We start from the raw sequence: 23,270 nt of genomic DNA, 5'->3' as shown, positions 1-23,270 counted from the left end.
TCAAAAAATTACAGAGATGCTTGTATTCAAGTAGAAAACTAATATTTACATTATTGCTGCTTATATGTAATGGATTAATGAAAATTTAAAATATTTTTTTCCTTTGATTCTCTGCAAGTTTTGAACATAGTCTTGCTTTATGTTTTTCTGTTCCTTAACAGGTTTTTCTTCTCCAGGGATAAAGCCATGGCTGAAATGAGTGATAGCAACTTAGATAAAACAACTATTGCTCAACAAGCAATAGCCTCTTGTTGTGGAGCTATAATTACATCATTATTTGGTAAGGCAAACTATCAAGCTTGCCACAGACAGAATCTTAGCAAGGTGATTACTCTTCAGTTTGACTTAGCGTGATGTGTGCATATATATGGTTCATAAATTTCCACCAGTATGTTCAACAAGGCTGGTTTTGGATAGCTTTCTCATAGTTTTTTGTATTTTAACAAATGTGGTTAATTGAAATCTTTCCCATCCCTGACAATCTGTAACCATTTCTGAAAATAAGAATAATTTTTACTAACTTTTCATTTCTATGTCTTTTTTTCCTCTTGGTGTAGTAATTCATTGGTTTCTTTCTGCAAGGAACTAAATTAATAATAAAAATTAATTTCCATACTTCCTGCTGCTGAAAAATAGATTTTAAATAAAAGTCTGCTTTATAGTGCAAGACACAAATCCTGCAAGGCTGGCCCCTGTGAGATGTCCCCTTCATGTTACCACTTCAGTATTAACATTAATTTATTCTGCTGTGATGGCTTACACTGTCAAAGCCTTTTATTGTGGGGAGTTTTGCCCCTAAACATTGATTTAAGGATAGCTTTTTGTTAGCCTTTTAAACTTCTGGATAGTCTGTGGAATTCATCTTCTGTGTCATATTCAGTCACCTTGCTCAGGACCTCCTTCCCCATGCATACCTAAGGAGGCATTGGTTGGTTAGATTCAGCACTTCATAGCCCTTGCAGCTCTCCAAGCTCATTAGCTTATACTTTGTATTTCAGTTACTTTTTGGCTTAAGCTAGCCTTTGGTTCTGACTTCTAACATGAATTATGCTGCAGGGAACTGTGCAATTTTCTAAGTGCTATTTTTCCCACACAAAGTTTCCAAATTTTTACAGAACAGGATCTTACCAGGAACCTGTCAAATTCATAGTCTTTTTAGTCTGTTTTTATACCACGTGTCCTGTGATTTTAGGTAAAGTAGGAAGCAAAGCTATGTCAGACCTGTGGAATTCCCAAGATGGATTCGAACTGTGTGTACATAAGATTCTAGCACAGCATAAGGTGTTGGTGTTTGAGACCTCAAGAGGTATAGGAGACTGGCTCCTTTCTGAAGGGTCAGCTAGGAGACAAGGCAGAGTATGTGTGAGTGGCTAAAATGCTACTAGATGCCAAATTTTAAGCAGCTGAATTGAGCTGCAGGAGTCACATTTAGATCCCTACATTTAGATATGGAAATGTGAGCCAAGTATTCAACCTCCGGTTAGTCAACTGAGAGGCATCAGTAGAGAGATAAGGTGTCACTCAGTTGCCTGTGCATAGGAATGTGTTCAGTGAGACACATGCTGGAGTTTTGACTTAGCCTCTAGCTGCTGCTTAGTAAGTAAGGTTGTAGGTCCCGTGTAATTTCTGTCAACTGTGTAGGTATTTTGGATACCTCAGAGGCTCAGATGGCACTAGCTGCTTGTACGTAGGCAACTGAATCGAGCCCTCAGTCAATACAACCAGTAGAGGCTGGTCCAGCTGACCAGCCACTGTAGTGTTCAGCATGCCTAGGCCTGTAATAATTGTAAGGGCTGGAGGGGAAGCAATGAAAAGTTCACTAAACCTTCATTTACTTTTCAACAACTCTAAAATTTTAGATCTTGTCTACACACAGCAAAGAAGGAAAGTACATCATGAGTTTAACATTTTTCTTTTGAATGTTGCTATTACAGTCAGTTCATTGAAAAAGAATAAACACATGAAAAATGCTAGAATATTTTACATGCTTGAGGCCAAAATCTGATCCTATACGCCTTGTGGAATGTCACTTATAAAAGGTTAGCAGCAGAGCATAATAGCACAAGTTTTAGCACTTTCAGACAAGATGACACAATGGTTTTTGTATGAGCTTTGTGTATCTCTAATATTTGTTGTCTGTGCAACTGTTAGTAAATTAGAAGCGATACGTATGGCCATTTGCAAACCATGCAGGATTTGCAGTTCTCCTTTCTTCCTCTGTCTGATTACATTGTAAAACAGGTCTCTTTTTTTAGAAGTTCATGGTAAGGCATCTGTTCACTTCTACATTTTCAGGGCATGCAGGGTGTTTCTAAATGACGACTTTGTTTCGTTTTAGTAACTCCTCTTGATGTTGTCAAAACTCGACTGCAAGTCCAAAGCAATCCATTCCCCAAAGGTAAATAAATGTGTGGTGTAATGGACAACTCAGTTTGCTTTTTGCTGTTGCCTTTAGCTGATAGTTATCATAATGCTAAATTACAGAATGTTTTCATTTGTTTCACAATAATTATGTTTGTTTCTTCAGTGTAGTGGGGGTGGGAAGCAACACAGCAATATATACTGAAATTGCTAAAGAAAGTGCCAGTGAATAGACACAGTGGAAAAAATCCCACAAAAACATACCATTTTAAATAGGCTTTTTTCTGTCTTCCTTAGTATTTTCGTTGTGGCAGAAGGTACAACTGTTACTGAATTGAGTTTAAAAAACCCAAGCTATTAATAAATAACTAAATATTTCGTCAGAGGGCTTATGTGATCAGGATGCTATGTCAAAGTTCATCTCTTCCAGAATCCAAAGACTTTTGAAAAAGAGCAGTAAGTCTTACCTAAGTCACTTGTCACTTTGGTCTCTAAATAGATGAAGACATCGAACGCTCAAAGATATGCCAATGAGTCCTACTATTTAGTTGTAACTAATAAATGAGATTCAAAAGGAAATGAGATGCCTGGTGTGGAAGTTCCATGTTGTATGTGGAGATGAATATTTGTGGTCACATTTCATGCTGGTCAAACTAAAGAGCAAGAGGGAACTGCACAGGCAGTGGAAGCAGGGACAGGTGTCCTGGGGGGAATACAGGGAAACTGCCTGGTTGTGTAGGGAGGGGGTCAGGAAGGCCAAGGCGAGGATGGAGATGAATTTGGCAAGGGGTGTAAAGAATAACAAGAAGGGCTTCTACAGGTATGTCAACCAGAAAAGGAAGGTTAAACAAAGTGTACCCCCCGATGAACAAGAATGCTGACCTAGTATCAACAGACAAGGAGAAGGCTGAGGTACTCAACAACTTCTTTGCCTCAGCCTTCACTGGCAACCTCCCTCTTCACCCCTCCCGAGTCAATGGACCAAAAGATGGGGACCAGGGAGGTAAAGCCCCTCCCACTGTAAGGGAAGATCAGGTTCGAGACCACCTGAGGAACCTGAATGTACACAAGCCTATGGGACCTGATGAGATGCATCCCAGAGTCCTGAGGGAATTGGCTGATGTAGTTGCCAAGCCACTCTCCATGATATTTGAAAAGTCATGACAGTCAGGTGAAGCCCCTGGTGACTAGAAGAAGGGAAATGTTGTGCCCCTTTTTAAAAAGGGAAGAAAGGAGGACCCTGGGAACTACCGACCTGTCAGCCTCACCTCTGTGCCTGGGAAGATCATGGAGCAGATCCTCCTAGAAGCTGTGCTCAAGCACATGGAGGACAGGGAGGTGATTCGAGACAGCCAGCACGGCTTCACCAAGGGCAAGTCCTGCCTGACCAACCTAGTGGCTTTCTATGAAGGAGTGACTGCATCAGTGGACAAGGGAAAAGCAATGGATGTCATCTACTTGGACTTCTGTAAAGCGTTTGACACAGTCCCCCACAACATCCTTCTCTCTAAATTAGGGAGATACGGATTTGATGGGTGGACTGCTCAGTGGATAAAAAATTGGTTGGATGGTTGCATCTAGAGGGTAGTGGTCAACAGCTCAATGTCCACATGGAGACCGGTGACAAGTGGAGTCCCTCAGGGGTCCATACTGGGACCAGTGCTGTTTAATATCTTCATCAATGACATAGACAGTGGGATCGAGTGCACCCTCAGCAAGTTTGCAGAGGACACCAAGCTGAGTGGTGTGGTTGACACGCCAGAAGGACAAGATGTCATCTGAAGGGGCCTGGACAAGCTGGAGAGGTGGGCCTGTGTGAACCTCATGAGGTTCAACAAGGCCAAGTGCAAGGTCCTGCACCTGGGATGGGGCAACCCCTGATATCAATACAGGCTGGGGGATGAAGGGATTGAGAGCAGCCCTGCGGAGAAGGACTTGGGGGTACTGGTAGATGCAAAGCTGGGCATGAGCCAGCAATGTGCACTTGCAGCCCAGAAAGCCAACTGAATCCTGGGCTGCATCAAAAGAAGCGTGGCCAGCAGGTTGAGGGAGGTGATTCTGCCCCTCCAGTCCACTCTCATGAGACCCCACCTAGAGTACTGCATCCAGTTCTCAGGTCCCCAGCACAAGAAGGACATGGACCTGTCCGAGCGGGTCCAGAAGAGGCCCACAAAAATGATCCGAGGGCTGGAGCACCTCTCCTACAAGGACAGGCTGAGAGAGTTGGAGTTGTTCAGCCTGGAGAAGAGAAGGCTGCGAGGAGACCTTATTGCGGCCTTTCAGTACTTAAAGGGGGCCTATAGGAAGGATGGGGGCAATCTTTTTAGCAAGATTGCCTTTAGCTGATAGTTATCATAATGCTAAATTACAGAATGTTTTCATTTGTTTCACAATAATTATGTTTGTTTCTTCAGTGTAGTGGGGGCGGGAAGCAACACAGCAATATATACCGAAATTGCTAAAGTGCCAGTGAATAGACACAGTGGAAAAAATCCCACAAAAACATACGATGTCCTGTTGTGACAGGACAAGGGATAATGGATTTAAACTAAAGAAGAATAGATTTAGACTGGATATAAGAAAGAAATTTTTTCCAGTGAGGGTGGTGAAGCACTGGAACAGGTTGCCCAGAGAGGTGGTAGAGGCCCCATCCCTGGCAACATTGAAGGTCAGGTTGGACGGGGCTCTGAGCAACCTGATCTGGTTAAAGCTGTCCCTGCTCACTGCAGGGGGGGTGGGCTAGGTGACCTCTAAAGGTCCCTTCCAACCCAAAGCATTCTGTGATTCTATCATTCTATGATTTGTTGTAAAACAGGAAAAAATACTTTTGCCTTCTATCCTGTTTTTTTTGGCAATTTTTAAACACTTCAGAAATCTGAATATGTGAAGCTCAAAGTATGTTTTTGTAATGGTAATAATATTCTATCAAACACATTCAAAGTACGTGATGTAGAAGAAATCAAAAACAAGTAGAGAGGATGATCTAGTATAAATACAGTCTAACCTAAGATATAATACCTTCATTTCTAATGTGGATGCTGAGGCTACTTAATAAAAGATTTAAAAGTCTGAAAGATATTCACATAGTTGCATACAATAGTGACATTCGGGTCCTGTGTGTTTTTTAGCCTTCGGCAGATGGTAGTATAACATAAACATGTCTCCTGGAGCCTGTGAGGGCAGTTTCATTTAGTCTGGCACTCTGAGGAGTACATTTGTTCCCTCTTTCCTTTTACCTATTTTGTTGTCATTGACTTTCCAAGATTATTTTGCTCCTGTTTGTCTAACCAGAGATAAATCTATGTTGCCATTATATTGAATTTGAAATTGCTGCTGAGTAAGAACAATCTTACAAGCATTAACTATATTCTTATACACCATTTTATTAGGAAAGTGTTTTGTATACTCGAATGGCCTTATGGATCATATATGTGTTTGTGAGAATGGGGACAGCAAAGCCTGGTATAAAAAAACTGGGCATTTCAAAGGGACACTGGTAAGAACATTTTATATTTATATAAAACTGTACATTGAAAACATTTTAGAATGGCATACTGTAAATGTATTGGTTTTTTTAAGTTCTGGTAGAATCTGTTATCATTTGAGAGGGCGTTTGTGTGGTTAGACTGTGTAATTTATATGGTGATTAATGACACCTTCTACTTTCTACAAGAAAATACATATTTCTTCCTTTAAGACGAACAAGGGGGCAGCTGCACCGCTTTCCTCACAGGATAATGGCTCTAGCTCTATGGTTTTATTTTCTCCACTTGAGCTATATTACCAATAGTTGCTGGTTGTAGATACTGATTTTCTGTGCCTGCTTACCTCTCTTCAGTCCACAGAGCTCCCAGTATGCTCCTGAGCTGAACTAACAACGCAGATAGTGTTTTAAAGTTCATGTCAAGTTCTGAATCCACTGAAACTTGTAGGACTAGTATTTTACCCAGACATTGGAAGCAGACTTGCTGTCAGACACTGTGATGCTGCTTCATTAATCAAGATTTTGTTTGACTCTGCCATTAAATGACAAGTGGTCAAGGATTTTTCAGAATTAAACTCTGGAGAAGAATGAAATGATAATGCAAAATGTTTCTGGAGCAGTTTTACAGTGTTAATTTTTTTAAAAAATTAATAACTTCTAAGTTTGATTTTTTCAATTAACTTTATCATAAAATTTTTAGAAAGTCGCTTAGTTTTCTAATTGGCATGATTTTATGCCCATTTTTGCTGTGACAAGGTAATGTGACAAGAGGAATGACTATCATATCATTGAATCTCCTTTCATTTAAAAAAAAAAAAAAAACGGTGCTGGACAATTGTGCAGTGAAGAAGATTGTAGTGGACATGATAGATTGCCAGTAACAGGACAAATGTTTTGCTGTATTTGCCCATATAATTAGGTATATAAATATGCTGCTCAGTCACTGGATTTAGTTACGTCCTTTCTGCAGTCTTTTTTATGTACCTTCCTGTATTGTAAATTTGCTGAAGCTGGATTTATAAACATATAAACTAACTAGTACAGAATACATTTGGAGAAAACATAAAATACTAATATTCCATTTTCTGTCTTTTTTTTTTTTCGTCTTAAGTGTCTTTTTTTTTGTCAAACTGTGTTAGGACCTTTTAGGGTATCTTGCCTCCCTCTCAAAGCTCCGTTTTTTCAAGTCAGGCTTGTTTTCATAAATCATGTCTTTGTTTTCCCCATGCAACTTTTTACCTCAGTGGATCTGTCCATCAGGGCTGTCTACGCTAAAGCTATTTGCCTTTTTCTTCCCGAGAGTCCTTTTTGTAGTCTGTCAGGCTCTGTATCTTTTGAGGCCGTGTGATAATGTCTGTTCTTGAGCATATTCTAATCCATCAAATCTCACCCTCGTCCCAAATGTTTAAGAAAATTAGATGTCCTAATATTAGGGAGTTTGTCTTTTTGATGGTGATTTCAGTTGAATGACCTTCAAGGCTTAGTGTTCCTCTGCTGTCAGTGGTCACAGAAATCTATGTGACAGCTGTGATATTAATTGTAAGCTTCCAAGTACATAGTATAATGTATATACATTGCACGTACGTTGTCATGTTGTCAGAAAAAGCAAGTATTGAAGAATCATTGAGAGTTAATTGCTGTTTCATGCCTAGAACTTTTGTTATGTATTAAGAAAATATTTTAGTGGATTATTTTTGGGAAGTTTCCACAAGTTGCTGCTGTGCTGTATTAGTTCTGAAAATAACTTATTCATGGGGCTGTCAGTTACTGATGAAAACTTCCAGCTTCAGTCTTTTAAAATGGAAGGACATTCTTAATTTCAATTGCACAAATATTTCTCTTCAGCTCAGTGGAACTATTTGTGTGATTCAATATGACAGCTAGCGTAAGCAATGGCAAAATTGGGCTCTTACAATGATAAGCCATTTTAGAAACATACTTTTTAACGCATTAATTTTGTGTTCTGCCAGCTAAAATATATTACTGAATACAGAAGTTTGTAGCTAATTGTTGCTCTTTGCCTGGTTGTATTTTTAGGATGCATTTGTGAAAATTATTCAAATAGAGGGAATTAAATCACTGTGGAGTGGACTTCCCCCAACACTGTAAGTTGAATATTCTTTTTTTGGTAACAAGTTATGAATTATCATTAAAAAAATAACTTCATTATTTAGACAAATTAGTATGTTTATTTCTAAGTGATTTTAAAAATTTGGTAAATTCTGAAGCTACAGATAATGATGTAATCAGTTCAATCAGAAACGTCTAGAGACAGCATAATTTTCACCAGATCTTGAGATTTCTCCTTGCAACTTCTTTGATATATTCTCAGTAGCTAAGCAGGAACATCAGACTTTTCATTCTCCCTTTCAGAGGTTGTATCCTTACTGTAACTGTCTCCTTGACAGCATCATCGAATCACAGGGTCAAACATGATTGTTAGAGAATGCTAGTCTGTGATAGATATTTGCTATCCTAGCTTGTTACTAATGACTTGCAATAAGTAACACAGCTGTTTCCACAGACACAGTCGATTTCCAGTGTTGCACCTCATTACCCTTACTTAATTTTTTTTTAAACATCTAACTAGAATCTTCTTTATTCCAAAGAACTTTATTGTTTTTTATCCTATCCAACTTTGTCATGGAAAACAGATCATTCATCTTCTCTCTACAAGAGCAATTTGCATATTTAAACAGTGTTATTGGATCTCCTCGTGGTCTTCTCTTTAGGCTAAACAGCACCAAAGTGTTTTATCTTTTTATTCATATTAACCTGGTACAGATAGTAATTAAGACCTCTATAATTATGTCCTCCTCCATAAACAATCTAAGAAAGTGGTCAAATCTAATGTGTATGTTAAAGTTGTATCTTGTAAGACATGAAGTGTTGCCCAGTGGGAAAGTACTGGTACACTTTTGATTTGCACACAGTGCTCAGTATATAGGCACAAAAAAGCAAACTATGGTGGAGCTCAGGCCTTGTTATTTATCCTGCAGCATGTGGCAATTTCAATATAGAAACCTTTAGGACCTAACTGAACTAAGAGGTCTGTATTTCAGCCAAGACAGTTTTTTCTTCAACGTATGTTCTGTATTCCAGCAGAGGAGAACCAGCTTCTTGACTGGAGAGAGGTACATAGTTTTTAAAAGAAGATCTAAAAATGGCTTGTTGGTTTTCCAAGCATGACAGTCTTCACTGTTTTTTGATAATAGTGGTATGTGCACAGACATAACACAGAAATATAATTGCCATTTTATAGTAAGTTATGGTGCTTTACCCCTACACTGAATGACTATAGGTCTAGCTGGTTTTGCTATAGCCTGTACTATGCTGGAATGGAAGAAGCTTATATTTACTCACTCCATGTTGTCTTTCAAGTTATGAGAATCATAAGTGTTGATTAAGATAGAGAAAATACTCTCCAGTTGTTAAATCAATGAAAATTTAAGGTTAGTAACTACTTCCATAATGTTTTGTTTGCCTGCTTCATATTCAGACCTTTCAATTCCATTCCTTTATCAAAACAGTTCTGAAGCTGATATGAAATAAATTTTGACTGAGATAATCCGCAACCATTTTACTTATAGTTTTTCCTAATGAAATGAAAAACTGGAAAACTGGGAAATCTGTGAATTTGAAACTCTGAACTAGAGGCAGTGAATCAAAGTCGTGGGATTAATGCTTTTTCTTCATCCTTAACACACAGCTGGAGATTTAACTTTTCCTTATTAGGCAAAATATCCATACAAGATGGTTGACTTTATGATCCTGCTTTCCTTGTATTAATTCAGATTCCCTCTCTTACATTTTAGAATAATGGCACTTCCTACCACAGTAATCTATTTTACCTGCTATGACCAACTGAGTGAAGCTCTGAAATCTAGACTAGGAAAGGATGATGAACATATTCCAGTTCTTGCAGGTTCCTTCAGCAGATGTAAGTTGTCATCTGTTTAAAGAGAAAACCGAAATAAAATACCTGTATGCTGTTTTCTTGGCTTTGTTTTGTTGTTTTGTTTTTAAAGTAAATTTGCTATGGCTTTAAATGAGGGATAATATTACGTGGAGCTGGGCATAGGAAAGAATACTGTAAATTACCCAGTATTTTTTGGGCAACATAACCCTCTAACCTGGAATAATGTGATTTATTTTTGCTGTTACACTTCCACTATGTTTGTAATTTATACAAAATTTTATAGTTCTAGACTTCTACCAAGGGCAGTTTAAGTCTATTGTTTTTATATTTTCTTACTTTTGTTTATCCTTTTCCTCATATATTTTTGTAGAAGTAGCTCAGGTCATATATTTCTGGGCTTTCTTAGAAGACTCTGAGGATGTAGTTTCATATTCTACTTGTGACAGCTATGAGGGGGACTGGAAGACTAGTGGAAAAAGAATTGTTATTCTGTGGTGATGTGGCAAATTGTTCTTATTGGACTGCTTCAGATTTTAAATTCACATGCTAAAGAAACCTTATCCCAGCAACAGGAGAAAAGTTACTGGGTCTAGTAAAATCGTTGAAGTCTGTTACATGTGTGATGGGAACTTGTTAGTGAGTGGTGACTCACTGATCTTTCCACGAGATGCAAGAGAGTTGCTTTATCAGATACAGAATGTCTGCTAAATAGTCTTGATAGTTTAAAATAAGAAAGGGAAAGATGCTTGGAAATCAATAAAAGCTTAATCTCTAACCATCATTTTCATCCTTAACAAAAAAACCCCAAACCCCAAGCTCACTTTCTTAAAGTTGCACTTAAAAATGGTAATTATTGAAAAGTAATCTTTACAAGTATTTGAAATTTCCGGCCTATTTATGTAATAAATCTGAAAATGAGGATTCTTAATATGTTACATGGATTACAACATGCCAGTATTGGAAAAAGGTAGGTAGCTTGTGTGCCTGGAAACTTTACGTGCTATGAATAGATAATGGTATTCTTATCTGGAAAGGAAACTTATTTGGGGAATTATTTCAAGGCAAATGGGAGAGTTGAAAGAAATCAAATATATGAAGAAAGGTGAGACCTGACTTTAATGTTCAGGAAATGTTACTAGTAGATGTTGATTTTTAAAAAAGCCCACATTTTTCTCATTTGCAGTTGGTTCAGTTACCGTAGTGAGCCCCCTGGAGCTGATCAGGACTAGAATGCAGTATCGCAAGTTGTCCTACAGGCAACTGTACACGTGCATCAGCAGTAAAGTGGCTACAGACGGATGGTTTTCCCTGTGGAGGGGCTGGAGTTCTACTGTTCTGAGAGATGTACCTTTCTCAGGTAGGGTTTATTTTATGTGCAAGTTTCTGTTACGTCAGAAGATCTGTTTATGCATAACTCTGTTAGACTTTGTGGTTTTAGGTGATTTTAATGGTTAGCTTTAAGAATGATTGAAATTTACTAGTTCTCTTTTGAGTGTTTTTATTTATAAATTCTTTGAGGACCTGATTTTTTTCCCTCATTTTGTTTGTGGATACCAGCTAGGATTCATTGTTACATTCCCTTTCTCTATATTTAGACTGTTTCTTCTCATCTTTAGCTTATTCAATGACTGGTTTTGAAGACTTTCAGTAGCAAATTTTCTCTGTGATAGGTATAGTGGCTATTTCCTTATAGAGAAACAAGCTGTATCTAAGTGTTCTGATGCTTGATTTTGAAAACATATACAAAGAGAGAGTGACACGGTAGTGTCTTCAGGAATTTTTGTTAGCAAGATGAGTGAGTTTGTATAACTGCTCCAAAAAACATGAAGCTAGAGCACCACGCATTAGCAAAGCTCCAAAGCTGAAAGTCTAGAAGAAGAAAAGCCTGACAGAGAGCATAGCTAGTCTTAGGACTATTTTTTAAGACAACAAGGACAGAGGAGGCGATGCTTTCTCCCTTTTCGTCACAAACGTCCAAAACATCCTTGTTGATTTTAAATGAGTCTCCACACTGCCCTGGCATTCACTTCACAGTTGTCGGGCACTTCTCTGTGCCCAGTACTTCATAGGCATCATGGGGTGCTGGACAGGCAGAGGCACAGGTTACCACGCAGCTACTGCCTTATAGGTTAAGGATTGTTGTTAAAGAGCTGGAAATGAGCAGACAATTAGATGCAGGAGTGAAGGAAAATGTATTTAAAAAAAAAAATTAAGTGCCACAAAGCTCTGATGATATAAAGCTAAGGGTGTTTAATTCTGCTTAATGCCATTTCAAAATGTGTTTTCTGATTATTTTTTCCTTATATATACTCTCTAGGCAGTTAAGATATGCTCCCTTAATACCTTCAGTCTTAGCTCTTCTGTTTGAATGATTCCCCAACAGCATCATGGTTTCTGGTATTCTTCCAGCACAGTCTGTGCCTTTGCTGCAGTTAGCTTGAGTTAGCTCTTTCAAGATGAATTAAAATCAGTGTAACAATTTGCACTGAGAAAGCAGCTCCTCTGGAGAAGCAGTCAAGCAGCACAGTGTGACTCGAGCAGCATAGGGTGATTAGAATCCCAGTGTGTTACTAGCCCAAGTGTGAATGATAGGCTTCAAGCGTGTTCCTTGGGAGGCTAGCTAGACTGAATAAAACTTAAGCTGTGAATGTTCGTAAGCTCAAGAACTGGGTTAACAATAATACTTCTTTATTGTCATTCTTTAAGCAGTGTTGCAGAGAATATAAATGTAAAAGGTATACAGGGAAAGGAGTCCTGCAGGTGCTTAAAGCAAAGTTTTGGATTTAGATAATTTATATTAAATTAGGGTTTCATACATTGCAGTAGTAGGTTTTCCTCAAACCCTGAGAATGCCTTCTGAGACACTGCCTACATTCACTTTTGCAAAATGTTGGAGGCCAGACATATGTGCTGGCACTCTTCGTGGCAAGAAAATACTTTGATATTTCTCTGCTGGCACAACCTCCAGAACTCCGTGCTGAATGAGGCACAGTTATCTTTCAGGATATGCAGCCGTCATTTGCAGTATTTATTTGACAAACTGCCTCAAGAAATCACTCTATAATTCAGCCCAGTAGCATACAGTTTAGAGTTTTAGTTAGAATGCAGAGAGTGCAGTTTAGTTCAGCAGATGAAAACAGAAACAGATGTTATTCCTATAAGTTGTCCATCAGACTTGCCTTTGACAGTCCTCACAGAGGCATTCCCCCTCCTAGTAATTCCAAAGAGCAAAATCGTATTTCTTGGTTCTCTCAGAATTAAAGTTTACACTCTGTCCCCCAGAAGAGTATGAGGCAGTCCTGAGAAACCTTTCATTTTGAATGAAACGCGTTTTTGTAGAGTTGTTGAGATCTATTAAATGTGTGAAATATGCCTGAAAATATAGCAAGTAATTAGAAGCCTACATTTTTATTTATGTTAAACTGAATTTTAAAAAATCAGTTATGTGAGTTTTGTAGTGCTTGGTTTAGACTGTATTAAAGTGGGGGTTACTTTATGAGAATGACAAAAGAATTAGGCTAATTCGTATCATATGAAGAAATTTGGAATATGGAGATAAGGGGAACAAGGCAGTCTGTCCATGGATCATCGCAGAACACTTTTATTTTGCTTTCAGCTCTTCTTTCTTTTTGCTCCTGTTGCCACAGTAGAATTCTTACATCTGTACTTGATAAAAGAATTTCTGTATTTGACATACAAATGTGTTGTAATGCAAGTTTATTTTTTTATAACCATAGCAATGTACTGGTATAATTATGAACGTTTCAAGAAGATGATGTGCAAAGAAGTTGGTGTACATGAACCAACATTTTTTATTGCTTTCACTTCAGGAGCAGCATCTGGCTCTGTAAGTATATATGTTTGTTTCTAGTACTACTCGGTGTTATTATCACTAACAAACTATTTAAAAGAGGTATGATTTTATGAGATTCTCTCATAAATGGTGTATGTTTTGGGGTGCATCTACTTTAAATACACTTGGCCTAGCATTCAAGCTGATTAGGTATATCTGAATACATTACGGTGTTCTGAAATACAAGACTTTTAATAATATCAGGCACTTGGAATATCAAATCTAGTTTTAAATTGCGTGCACTTTAATTTAAAAGTTTTAATTAAATTTTAATTGTTTGTGCTTTAACACTAAAACTGATTTCTTTTCCTGATAGATTGCAGCTGTCATAACTCTGCCATTTGATGTAGTGAAAACACATAGGCAGACTGAACTTTGGGAGAGTGAGACCTTAAAAAGTAAGTTGCTGGTAAGGAGGAAAAGAACCCATAATGTTTGGATAAATAGAACCTAGTGTCTCAGTATATAGACTTTTGGTAGGAATTTTAAATATTTGTCTCTTCTTCTAAAGTTTCTCTAAAAATGCTATCACTAAGGCCTTTTTTCTTCTCCAAATTGTAACATCTTGTAGGATATTTTTTGTCTCCTAGGATAAATACAATATTTCATTAATGGCATGGAGGAGGGAAAAGGTGTGAGTTCAGTACTATTTAGGTTAATAAGATGGTATAAAATATAAACAAAAAAATCCAGAGCTATTACATTTAGGCAGACCACTTGCAAATTTGTATACATTTAAGTAAGTTATATTTAAACAGGCAAAAATTTAATTTCTTATAAAACATTGAGGTGAACAGTGATCTATTGAAAAAGACTTTTGAGTTGATAAAAATAACGTGGTAAAATGTTTGCACGTTCACCACCATTTGCTCCTTCGTAATGATACTCTTCTTTTGTTAAATATTAGCATAGAGAGAGAAGCACTGTGCTCAGGTTGTGTATTTTTTACCTTATTTTTGTGTGATTCCAAAGAAGTTATTTTTTAGGGCATATTAGTGAATATCCTAACAGTTGTAAAGGATGAAAGAGGAAGTAAGTTTCTTTTTTGTTCTGTGTTCAGTAGAGCACCACTGTGTTTTATACAAATTCAAGTTGTATCTAAAAACTTTTTTTTCCATTGCTTGGAACCTGGACCAGTGAGGGACTTTCATTAACTTAAATAAATGTTAGATCATGGCTTTAAGATTACAGACCAGTAAAAAGGCTGAGTACCCAGTTTCTGCTTAGAAACTAATTTGAAGGCCCTAGTTCAGAAAGAAATCATGAAAACTTAGAGCTCATTTTTTGGCAAGAGGTTTCATTCTCTCAGGTAAACTGTTTTTTTCTGGTATAGTTCTTGAAAAAACATATTTATGTTTCATTGCAGAACAGACAAAGATCAAACAAGCTTTAAATATAAATAGTTACTGTGTTTCAATTCTTCCCTGATGAATGTAAGATTCATTGCAAACACCACTTTGAATCACAGGTAGCTGCCATATATTTATTAGGCTGATATTAACTAGATTAATACATATTTAAAATTTCATTATGGTTATCTATAATTTGTACTAGTTTAATTGTTTCCAAATCCAGTTGCTGTTAGAGTTGGACACTTGACTATGCATCCACATATTGTCTCTCTCTAGCTGCAAAAATATTTTGTGGCTTCCAGATGCTGTGGGATGTTCCTGCTGAATGTATTCTATGAAACTGTTTTAACTTGCATCTAGAAAAAATTTCTTAGCCACTTACATATTACGGATCAATGAAAACAGCATGTGCAGAGTGAAATAGCACAAAAAAATTCCTCTGTTTAAAACACTTGCATATGTCTGCAATGCAGATTGCTTCTTGATGCTGCTGCAGTTAGGCTGCTTATGGTATGTCATTTAGCTCTACAAGGAACTGCGATCCACATCTCATAGACCTATACTTTCTTAAACTAACTTATAAATTTAGGGGGAACTTGATTTTTGTAAACTTAGACAAAAGTTGTAAGTTGTAGTGTCCTAGCTTAATTAATATAATAATTCTTATGATCCATTCTTATGATATCAGTTCTCAAAAATTACCTTTAAATTCAGTTTACCATAAAGGCAAGTTCTTGGTTGAAAATCTGAATTGTGATGATCTTTTAGCTGCCTGTATAAAGTGACATGGAGGGGGACTGACTCATTTGAAAGCTAGATGACTTTTTTCAACTATATCAGTTACTCTAGTAAGTAGAATACCCTGTTCATATATCTTACTCCAGGCATTACTACAGGTTTTGCCATGTCATGCTGTTTTAATTTGAGTATTGTAAGAATTTACATACTGTATGAATTTAACATCCTGTATAAATACTATGGATAAAATTAACATAAAATTAATTAAACTTAGTAATTACATCTGAAGTGACTGTCTGATTTCTAAAAATATTTTTCTGTGGCATTGTATATATTGCTTAATTCACTGTTTTCTTGTACTGTATTGAGTTCCACAGAGGGACTGTACATCAACCTGGGCAGTTATGCGGAAAATTGTCACTAAAAATGGGATTACTGGATTATTTGCTGGTAAATCTTTTGACATTTTTCTAAAAAACCTCAGACTAGAGAGAAAGTTTTTTAATCAGTAACAAGTGATTATAGATGTTAACATGCATAAATTATATAATATTTCCATCTCTGTGAACACTCAGTTATGGAATAGTTTGTATCTATAAAGCAACAGACATGCATACATACAGAGAGAATTCTGGTAATCTCTTCACAAGTTACTAAGCTACAGCTGTCCAAGATGGACAGGAGTTATTTGCAAAACAGCGGGATTGGGCTTGACAAATATGGCTGTATTGGCAATTAAAAACGGTAGGAAAAAGTTCAGTTCAGGAAACAGGTTTTCTCAAATTTAAATAATTTGTTGATTTCTTAAACTGTAATCATAGAATCATTAATGCTTGGGTTTTTCAGAAAAAATTGCTAAAAAGGAAATTTAACGGATTGTAAGTTTGGAAGCTACAGTATGGAGGTGTTTGTAGACTGGGAAAGCTTCTTAGATGCAGTTTTTAGTCCAGTGATAAAAATTTCCAAACTGTCAGTACTGTTGCAGCACCTATATTTAGGAATAGCCATCCTGATTTTTGTTCTTCATCTCATACTAGTTCTTATACTCAACTGTTTTGGTTCTTTCTGTCTTAGAAACAGAGCTTAAGCTTCAGTGGTATTTTTCTGTCTCCCTTCTTAGTCTTTGAAGAAGATGCATTATTGAGAAACCAAGAACTCTGATTGGAATAGATATGTTGAAGTAGAATTTACATAATAAAATACTGTTATTGGCCTGTGGACTACTAGGCCCAGATAGATCCCATCTATCCTATGATGCAGTCATTTTAAGTTGGACTATGATGCAGTTTTTTACAGAGGACTGGAAGATATGTCAGTTATATTAGTATTTGTTTGTTTGCTAGATGGGGGTAATTATGTCAAATACAGTATAATATTTGGGACATTCAAGGTCATGCAACAACTATTCCCCAAGAACTTTTTCCTTTAAATTTTCTATCAAACTACAAACGTTATTTAAAATCTTCGTTAAATTTTTATGTTTAAACAGATGGAGAAATGCAGGCTTGACAATTTAATGAGTTCTGAATGAGGCAAAGAGTTTTTAAATTTTACTTGTACATTATCTCATGTGTACTCACACAAGCGTACACATCTGACATGACATGACTTTCTTACCCTCACTGAACCTATCAGGAGACCATTGCTGCCCAGCTGTGTCCAGTGTTCAGCACATCAGTACCTAGTTTAATATGTAGCTGGTACTGTTCAGTTCCTCTGAGCCATTCAGTAAGACAGAATGTCACTGTTAAGACCCCATTTGGCTGTGTAATTCCTTGATGTGTTTTATTTTTCTTCTTGCATGGACTGTCTTAAAGACTGTCTTCTAGTCTTTTTGATAGCTTTGGCAAAGATCACTTTTTAGCCCTGAACTATGTGCAGTAGTTATTTCTACTGCTGACCAGCACAGATGTATCCCTGACCATCATATGATATCTTGGCCATTTAAACCCTGCATATTGATAGAACAGAAAAGAGACCCCCAGGAATACCTTCTGGTGTCTTTTGCAAATTCTGGCAACTCTCTGAAACCAGTGAGCCCTACCTAATCATACGACCTAATTCTTGCTACTAACTCAAAGCCTCCAGCAACGAAGCTGGCCATTTTCCTGAGAGGTTCAGCAGGAAATATTGTATTATTCCTCCTTATTTTCAACATTATGGCTTGATTTTAAGATGACTTTCTGGCATCAAGGAGTGATCATAGAGGCTTCTGAGACCTCATGAGACTTGTGTCTTTTCCACTGCATAACCAAACTGCCCTGGCCAGAACAGGCATTTTGTGAGCTGGCCAGTGTGACATAAGAGACAAGAAAAAATGGTATTCCAGCACTGGAGCAAAACTTCCTTATTGTTACCTCATCCTGAAACTGACGATTTCTTTCAATTCTTAAGATTTTTCAGGGAATGTTCCATTTCTGTAGTTACCAAAAAGGATTGTCTATTATTCTTCTGATGGTTGCAATTCCCTTTCTCTTCTGATTTCTTTCTCTTTTACATTAGAGTAGAACCTTACAACTTACTAAACATCACAGCAGATATCTTGAGTTCTTGAGACACAAAGAACTCTACATCTTATAATTTGTCCCTCTTCAATCTCCTTTCTTCATTCTTCATTCCTCACTTCATTTCTTCTTTCTCTGAGAGTCTACTTCAAGTGGAAATGCTTGTATTCTGAATAGAGGGCATTTTTACAGTAGATTTGTCTATGCCTTGTTATTTCGTAGAGGAATGGGGGTGTTTGGGCCTAATTTGAATGGGAGATGCTGAAAGTTTTTATCCATGGGTTCAAGAGCAGTAGTATGGTGACTATGGAGCCATTTGAGAAAGAAGCTGATACGTTCCTTTAGCTCTTCTAGACGTTTATTTTTGTACCTTACAGGAAGTTATATTTTATATCTTACCTTCCAAAATACTTGTGCTTCACTGTGGTTCATCACCATTATCAAGATTGTCTTAATAAATGTCAGAGGGTTTAGCAAGATGTCTGCAGTCATTTCAGCCCATAGCAAATGAAATAGAGTATTTTTTCCTGGGTGATGTCTTGGTATGAGGTTCCTAGTTCCTCCAACCTACCTATAACTAAACATTCTTCCACTATTCCAAGAAATGCATTTCATGGTGAATGCTTCTAAGTTTTGCTTCACAGTGCTCAGTCCACGATTCCTATCCAAAAAAATATGAATATGGAGGTTACTGTGTTACACTGTGCACTGTATGCTGTGCTGTGATTATCAGTTAATGGAGTTCTTTGAGAACTGCCATCCACAAGCGCACTCACTATCTATCTTCTCTCCCTTTCCTGCATTGTGCTGAATGGGAATTAAGAGGAAACTCAGCTGGTGCTAGGCATTTCCCACTCTGCATACCTGAGTATGCACAAAGGCACGCTGGGATTGCCACCATGTGACAGGAACTGAGCGAGTAAGTTTCCAGCCTTGCATGACAGTGCAAATGGATATTCACCATGTGAATGTTCAAGCTGATTACACATCCTCAAGAATTCTAATTACTGGTTCATCTCTTTTTGTGAAGAATTACTGCCTAACTACTATTAAAATATCATAGAATCACAGAATGCTTTGGGTTGGAAGGGACCTTTAGAGGTCACCTAGCCCAACCCCCCTGCAGGGAGCAGGGACAGCTTTAACCAGATGAGGTTGCTCAGAGCCCCGTCCAACCTGACCTTGAATGTTGCCAGGGATGGGGCCTCCACCACCTCTCTGGGCAACCTGTTCCAGTGCTTCACCACCCTCATTGGAAAAAATTTCTTCCTTATATCTAGTCTAAATCTATTCTTCTTTAGTTTAAAACCATTACTCCTTGTCCTGTCACAACAGGCCTTGCTAAAAAGATTCTCCGCATCCTTCCTATAGGCCCCCTTTAAGTACTGAAAGGCTGCAATAAGGTCTCCTCGCAGCCTTCTCTTCTCCAGGCTGAACAACCCCAACTCTCTCAGCCTGGCTTCATAGGAGAGGTGCTCCAGCCCTCGGATCATTTTTGTGGGCCTCTTCTGGACCCGCTCCAACAGGTCTATGTCCTTCTTGTGCTGAGGAAAAATTTTAGATAGTTTCAACTAATACACTACTATAACTACTACTACTATAACTACTATTAAACAAAAGCAAGTCTTTACCTGGGGGTGAAACTTCGCATTGTTGAATAAGTACACTGAGGTAGTTCTATCAATAATTTGCTAGCCCAAGTATCACCAGACTAAAACAGTATCACTTCATAACTAAACTGTTTTTAAAGTGTTTTTCTTTTGAATATGCTCCTTTCTACATATGGCAACTGGAGATTGAAAATTCAACCTTGAATGCATATAAAATGCTCATAGTCACAAAGTGCCCTTGACTTCCTGCATGTCCACCTCCAGATGCTCATCTCCCTAAGCCTTCTTACTTCCCTGGTACCTGTCATTCAGCTCCCCCCATGCCTTTCTCCCAGGCTGTAGGGGAAGAGATTCCCACGTCTTTCTGTCTTCAGCAAGTCTACCTGATGGTTGAGGCTGCTGTTGTCCTGTTCTGTTGAATGGCTGGGGCAATGCCCTGTTGTTGCCATGCACAGCAGGCCTTCATAATGCACACGTGTTGTCATGTGTGACTCTGGCAGCCTCAGGAGGAAATGACGAGATACTGAGATTAAAACATTGTTGAGATAAAAGCCCATAGTAGTTCATACTTAAATGAACAACTGCAAGAGACATTCCAAACCCAAGATGCTTACCAGTATTGACAGCACTGCATGGGTTCATTGGCATTCCCTTTGTGAATGGCTACACAGTTGAAGACTTGCAAGACTTGTGTTTGCTGAAAAAGATTAAATTGCTTTATGTGCTGTACAGTGATGACATAACCGGGTAAGAGGGTTTGCATGTTTCAGAGCACTGATGCTAGCAGAATGCATGACACTACAAAGTATCAGTATTATTACATATTTTGGGTGGAGTGTAGTTCATGGATTACGATACCTACATTTAGGTCTTGACATGTGAGTAACAGAGTGTAGAGGCGTTCTCTTGATCAGCTGCTATCTCAGTTCAGTCACCCACACATAGGTGAGATGACGTGGGGTTATTCTGCCTGGCTTCCTGCTACTGTTCCAAAGGGACACAATTTTTCCATAGGTCATGCATCATCTGTACTAGCTCCATGCAGACATCTTTGCATTTCAAGTGGAGGTAGATGGTTGTGTGTAGACAAGTGGATTCAGCCTGATTTTCCTACCTCTAGGTAAGCTGAATCCCTTTCTAAACTCCACTGATGATCACAGTTGATTATAATGGGAGATATTTAATGCCTAAATTCTATCGTTTGTACACATAACTAGGATCTTTGCAGTTTAGTGAAAGTGCTGTAGGTCTTGGGAGGCAGTGGCAGGGGAATCACACTTTTTACTCAACAGTTGGCTTGAAGGGCTGAGATGCATACCTGTAGCAGAGGCTACAGCCCAGTGTGGTACTTGAGCCCTTTCCTCCCTAACTTTATCCATTTCGGGATTCAGGGCTTCCTGAACCTCTTGTTGTCTGACCTGAGAGGTCACAAGCCTCTGCTTGTCCCAGGTGAGCGGCAAGTTTGCGCTGACCCTTAGGGGAGGGCACAGAGTCTGCCCCCAGGGCCAGAGCATAGCCCTGCAGGTCAAGGTGCTCCATCTCCGGGGAGAGACAGAAGGGGCAGAGACACAATGGATTTGAGGCAGGCAGGCCACCCAGGAGAGTGTAGGTGAGCGCGTGTGGTTATTACGGTGGTAATACCTACAGCCAGTAATTTTGGTATTTTGAGGAATGTGGACAGGCAGAGTCCCAGTTCTACACTGATACGCTATGGTATCAGCATATGGTGACCACTAAATAGTGCTGGTCTGCTTCAGTCTGAAAACAAATGATAGTGAATACTTCCCTTTCTTTTCTGGGCAGGTGCTATTCCACGGCTGTTTAAAGTTGCTCCTGCTTGTGCCATAATGATCAGCACGTATGAATACGGAAAGTCTTTTTTTTCTCATTTAAATGAAAAAACAAACCAACGCCCTTAATTCTCCTTCATCGGATTGTGTGAAGTCAAAATATATGGTGAAATATATTGTGCGAAGTTTGAATCTATCAAGGCATTTTCTAGAATTCCCAGTGAAGTTCTGCCATTACATTTGATAACTAAATACAACTTCATTTTTAACTGTTTCAAAAAGGATAAATTAACTTTTTCTTTTTTGTTAAGACTAAGAAAATACACATGACCCTTAAACTATCTCTGAAGATTTTGTGACTTCTCTTGCAGCTAGAGAGAAAAAAGGAAAGAAGGGGGGGAACAAAAAAAAAGATAAAAAAGAGGTGCTCTGACTGTTCTTCAGTGATGATGAAAAGGTAAAAAAAATTGAGGCTGGACAGAGCAATGAAGAATAACCACTGTCACTGTTTTAATTTTCAGTCTGACTAAAGATTTTTGTTGGGTATTTGAAATGATGTTTAGAAAATGCTTTGGGCTTCCAACTGTACGATATGATTATTCCTCCACAACAAGGCTGATAGAATTCAATAAACATTTATTTATTCTTGCTTAATACGTGTTTAATTCTGTGCATGTTTGTTATTTGCAGCTATGTATTTTGTGTAAATGCATATTATAAAATAGTCTTTGGCTTCTTCTCAGGTTTATTTAAAATGAAAAATGCTTTAGATCAAACTGGAGAAAGTAGATCATGCTCACTAGAAACCCAGAGAGCATGGTGAATATGTTGATAGGTGCTGCAGTGGCTTTTTAGTTTAAGGTAATACTCTTCAGAAATGAAAGTACACCCAGGCGCTGAAGACAACTGCCTATACAGGTGTTCTGGAGGAACGCTCCCTTGCATGCCTGGGGAGGTGCAAGCTGCCTGCCAGGGAGCATTCCCCATACAGTTTGTATGGGATCACCTGGTTTTGAAGGCCAAGTTTGCTGGCATAAACACAGGTGGTTCCATGCCAGTTTGACTCGGACGTGTATCTAGCCAAAGGCAAGAGCACATTTAGTTTACTACTATAGACGCAGCCGTGGTCTGCTACAGTGTGCTGCACACACGTGGTACGAACAGTTGCAACATCTCCCTTGCTCACAGGCACTTGACTTACTGAATCAGAGCTTCCTCTGTATGTTTTTTTTTTTTTAAATTATTTTTTAACTACCCTCACTACCTCCCTTTTTTTGTGCATTTTCAATAAAGTGGTTGAATTTTATTCTTTGTATATTTTAATGAGGGAGTGTGCTGTTACAAAAGCAACTCGGTAATCAGGTCATTAAGACACCAACTTTCGGGTGAGCTTTACCAAGAAACAGACTTCAGTCCTATTGTACTCTGAAGAAGGTATCGCAGCATGTGTTTGGCATTGGTGAAAATTCACCACACACTGAAAAATGCTCTAGTTGTAAAGACATTTGGTACAAGGTTACAGCATACGGTGCAGGCAAGAGGTACTGTCATATTTGACACTGTTCCCCCGTTGTGATTTTCCAAGTAATTTTACACTACAACCACAAAACAAGGCCTAAGAGAGAGGAAGTAGTAACGGCAGATTTTGGACCACAGTGA

General features: G+C 38.2%; 1 protein-coding gene across 1 annotated transcript; it reads left to right on the top strand.

Moving 5' to 3' along the window:
- The first annotated feature begins 186 nt into the window (after positions 1–186).
- Positions 187–21,740, top strand: SLC25A40 (solute carrier family 25 member 40). Its single transcript, XM_075705755.1, has 10 exons — positions 187–280; positions 2,339–2,398; positions 5,751–5,857; positions 7,883–7,950; positions 9,661–9,785; positions 10,948–11,121; positions 13,502–13,611; positions 13,934–14,015; positions 16,077–16,157; positions 21,625–21,740. The coding sequence occupies exons 1-10, from the start codon at positions 187–189 to the stop codon at positions 21,738–21,740; spliced, it is 1,017 nt and encodes a 338-aa protein (XP_075561870.1).
- Positions 21,741–23,270: the final 1,530 nt, after the last annotated feature.

Source organism: Pelecanus crispus, chromosome 2 (assembly GCF_030463565.1).
Source record: "Pelecanus crispus isolate bPelCri1 chromosome 2, bPelCri1.pri, whole genome shotgun sequence".
In the NCBI taxonomy this organism is placed as follows: domain Eukaryota; kingdom Metazoa; phylum Chordata; class Aves; order Pelecaniformes; family Pelecanidae; genus Pelecanus; species Pelecanus crispus.
This window is presented reverse-complemented; position numbering and strand designations above follow the sequence as displayed.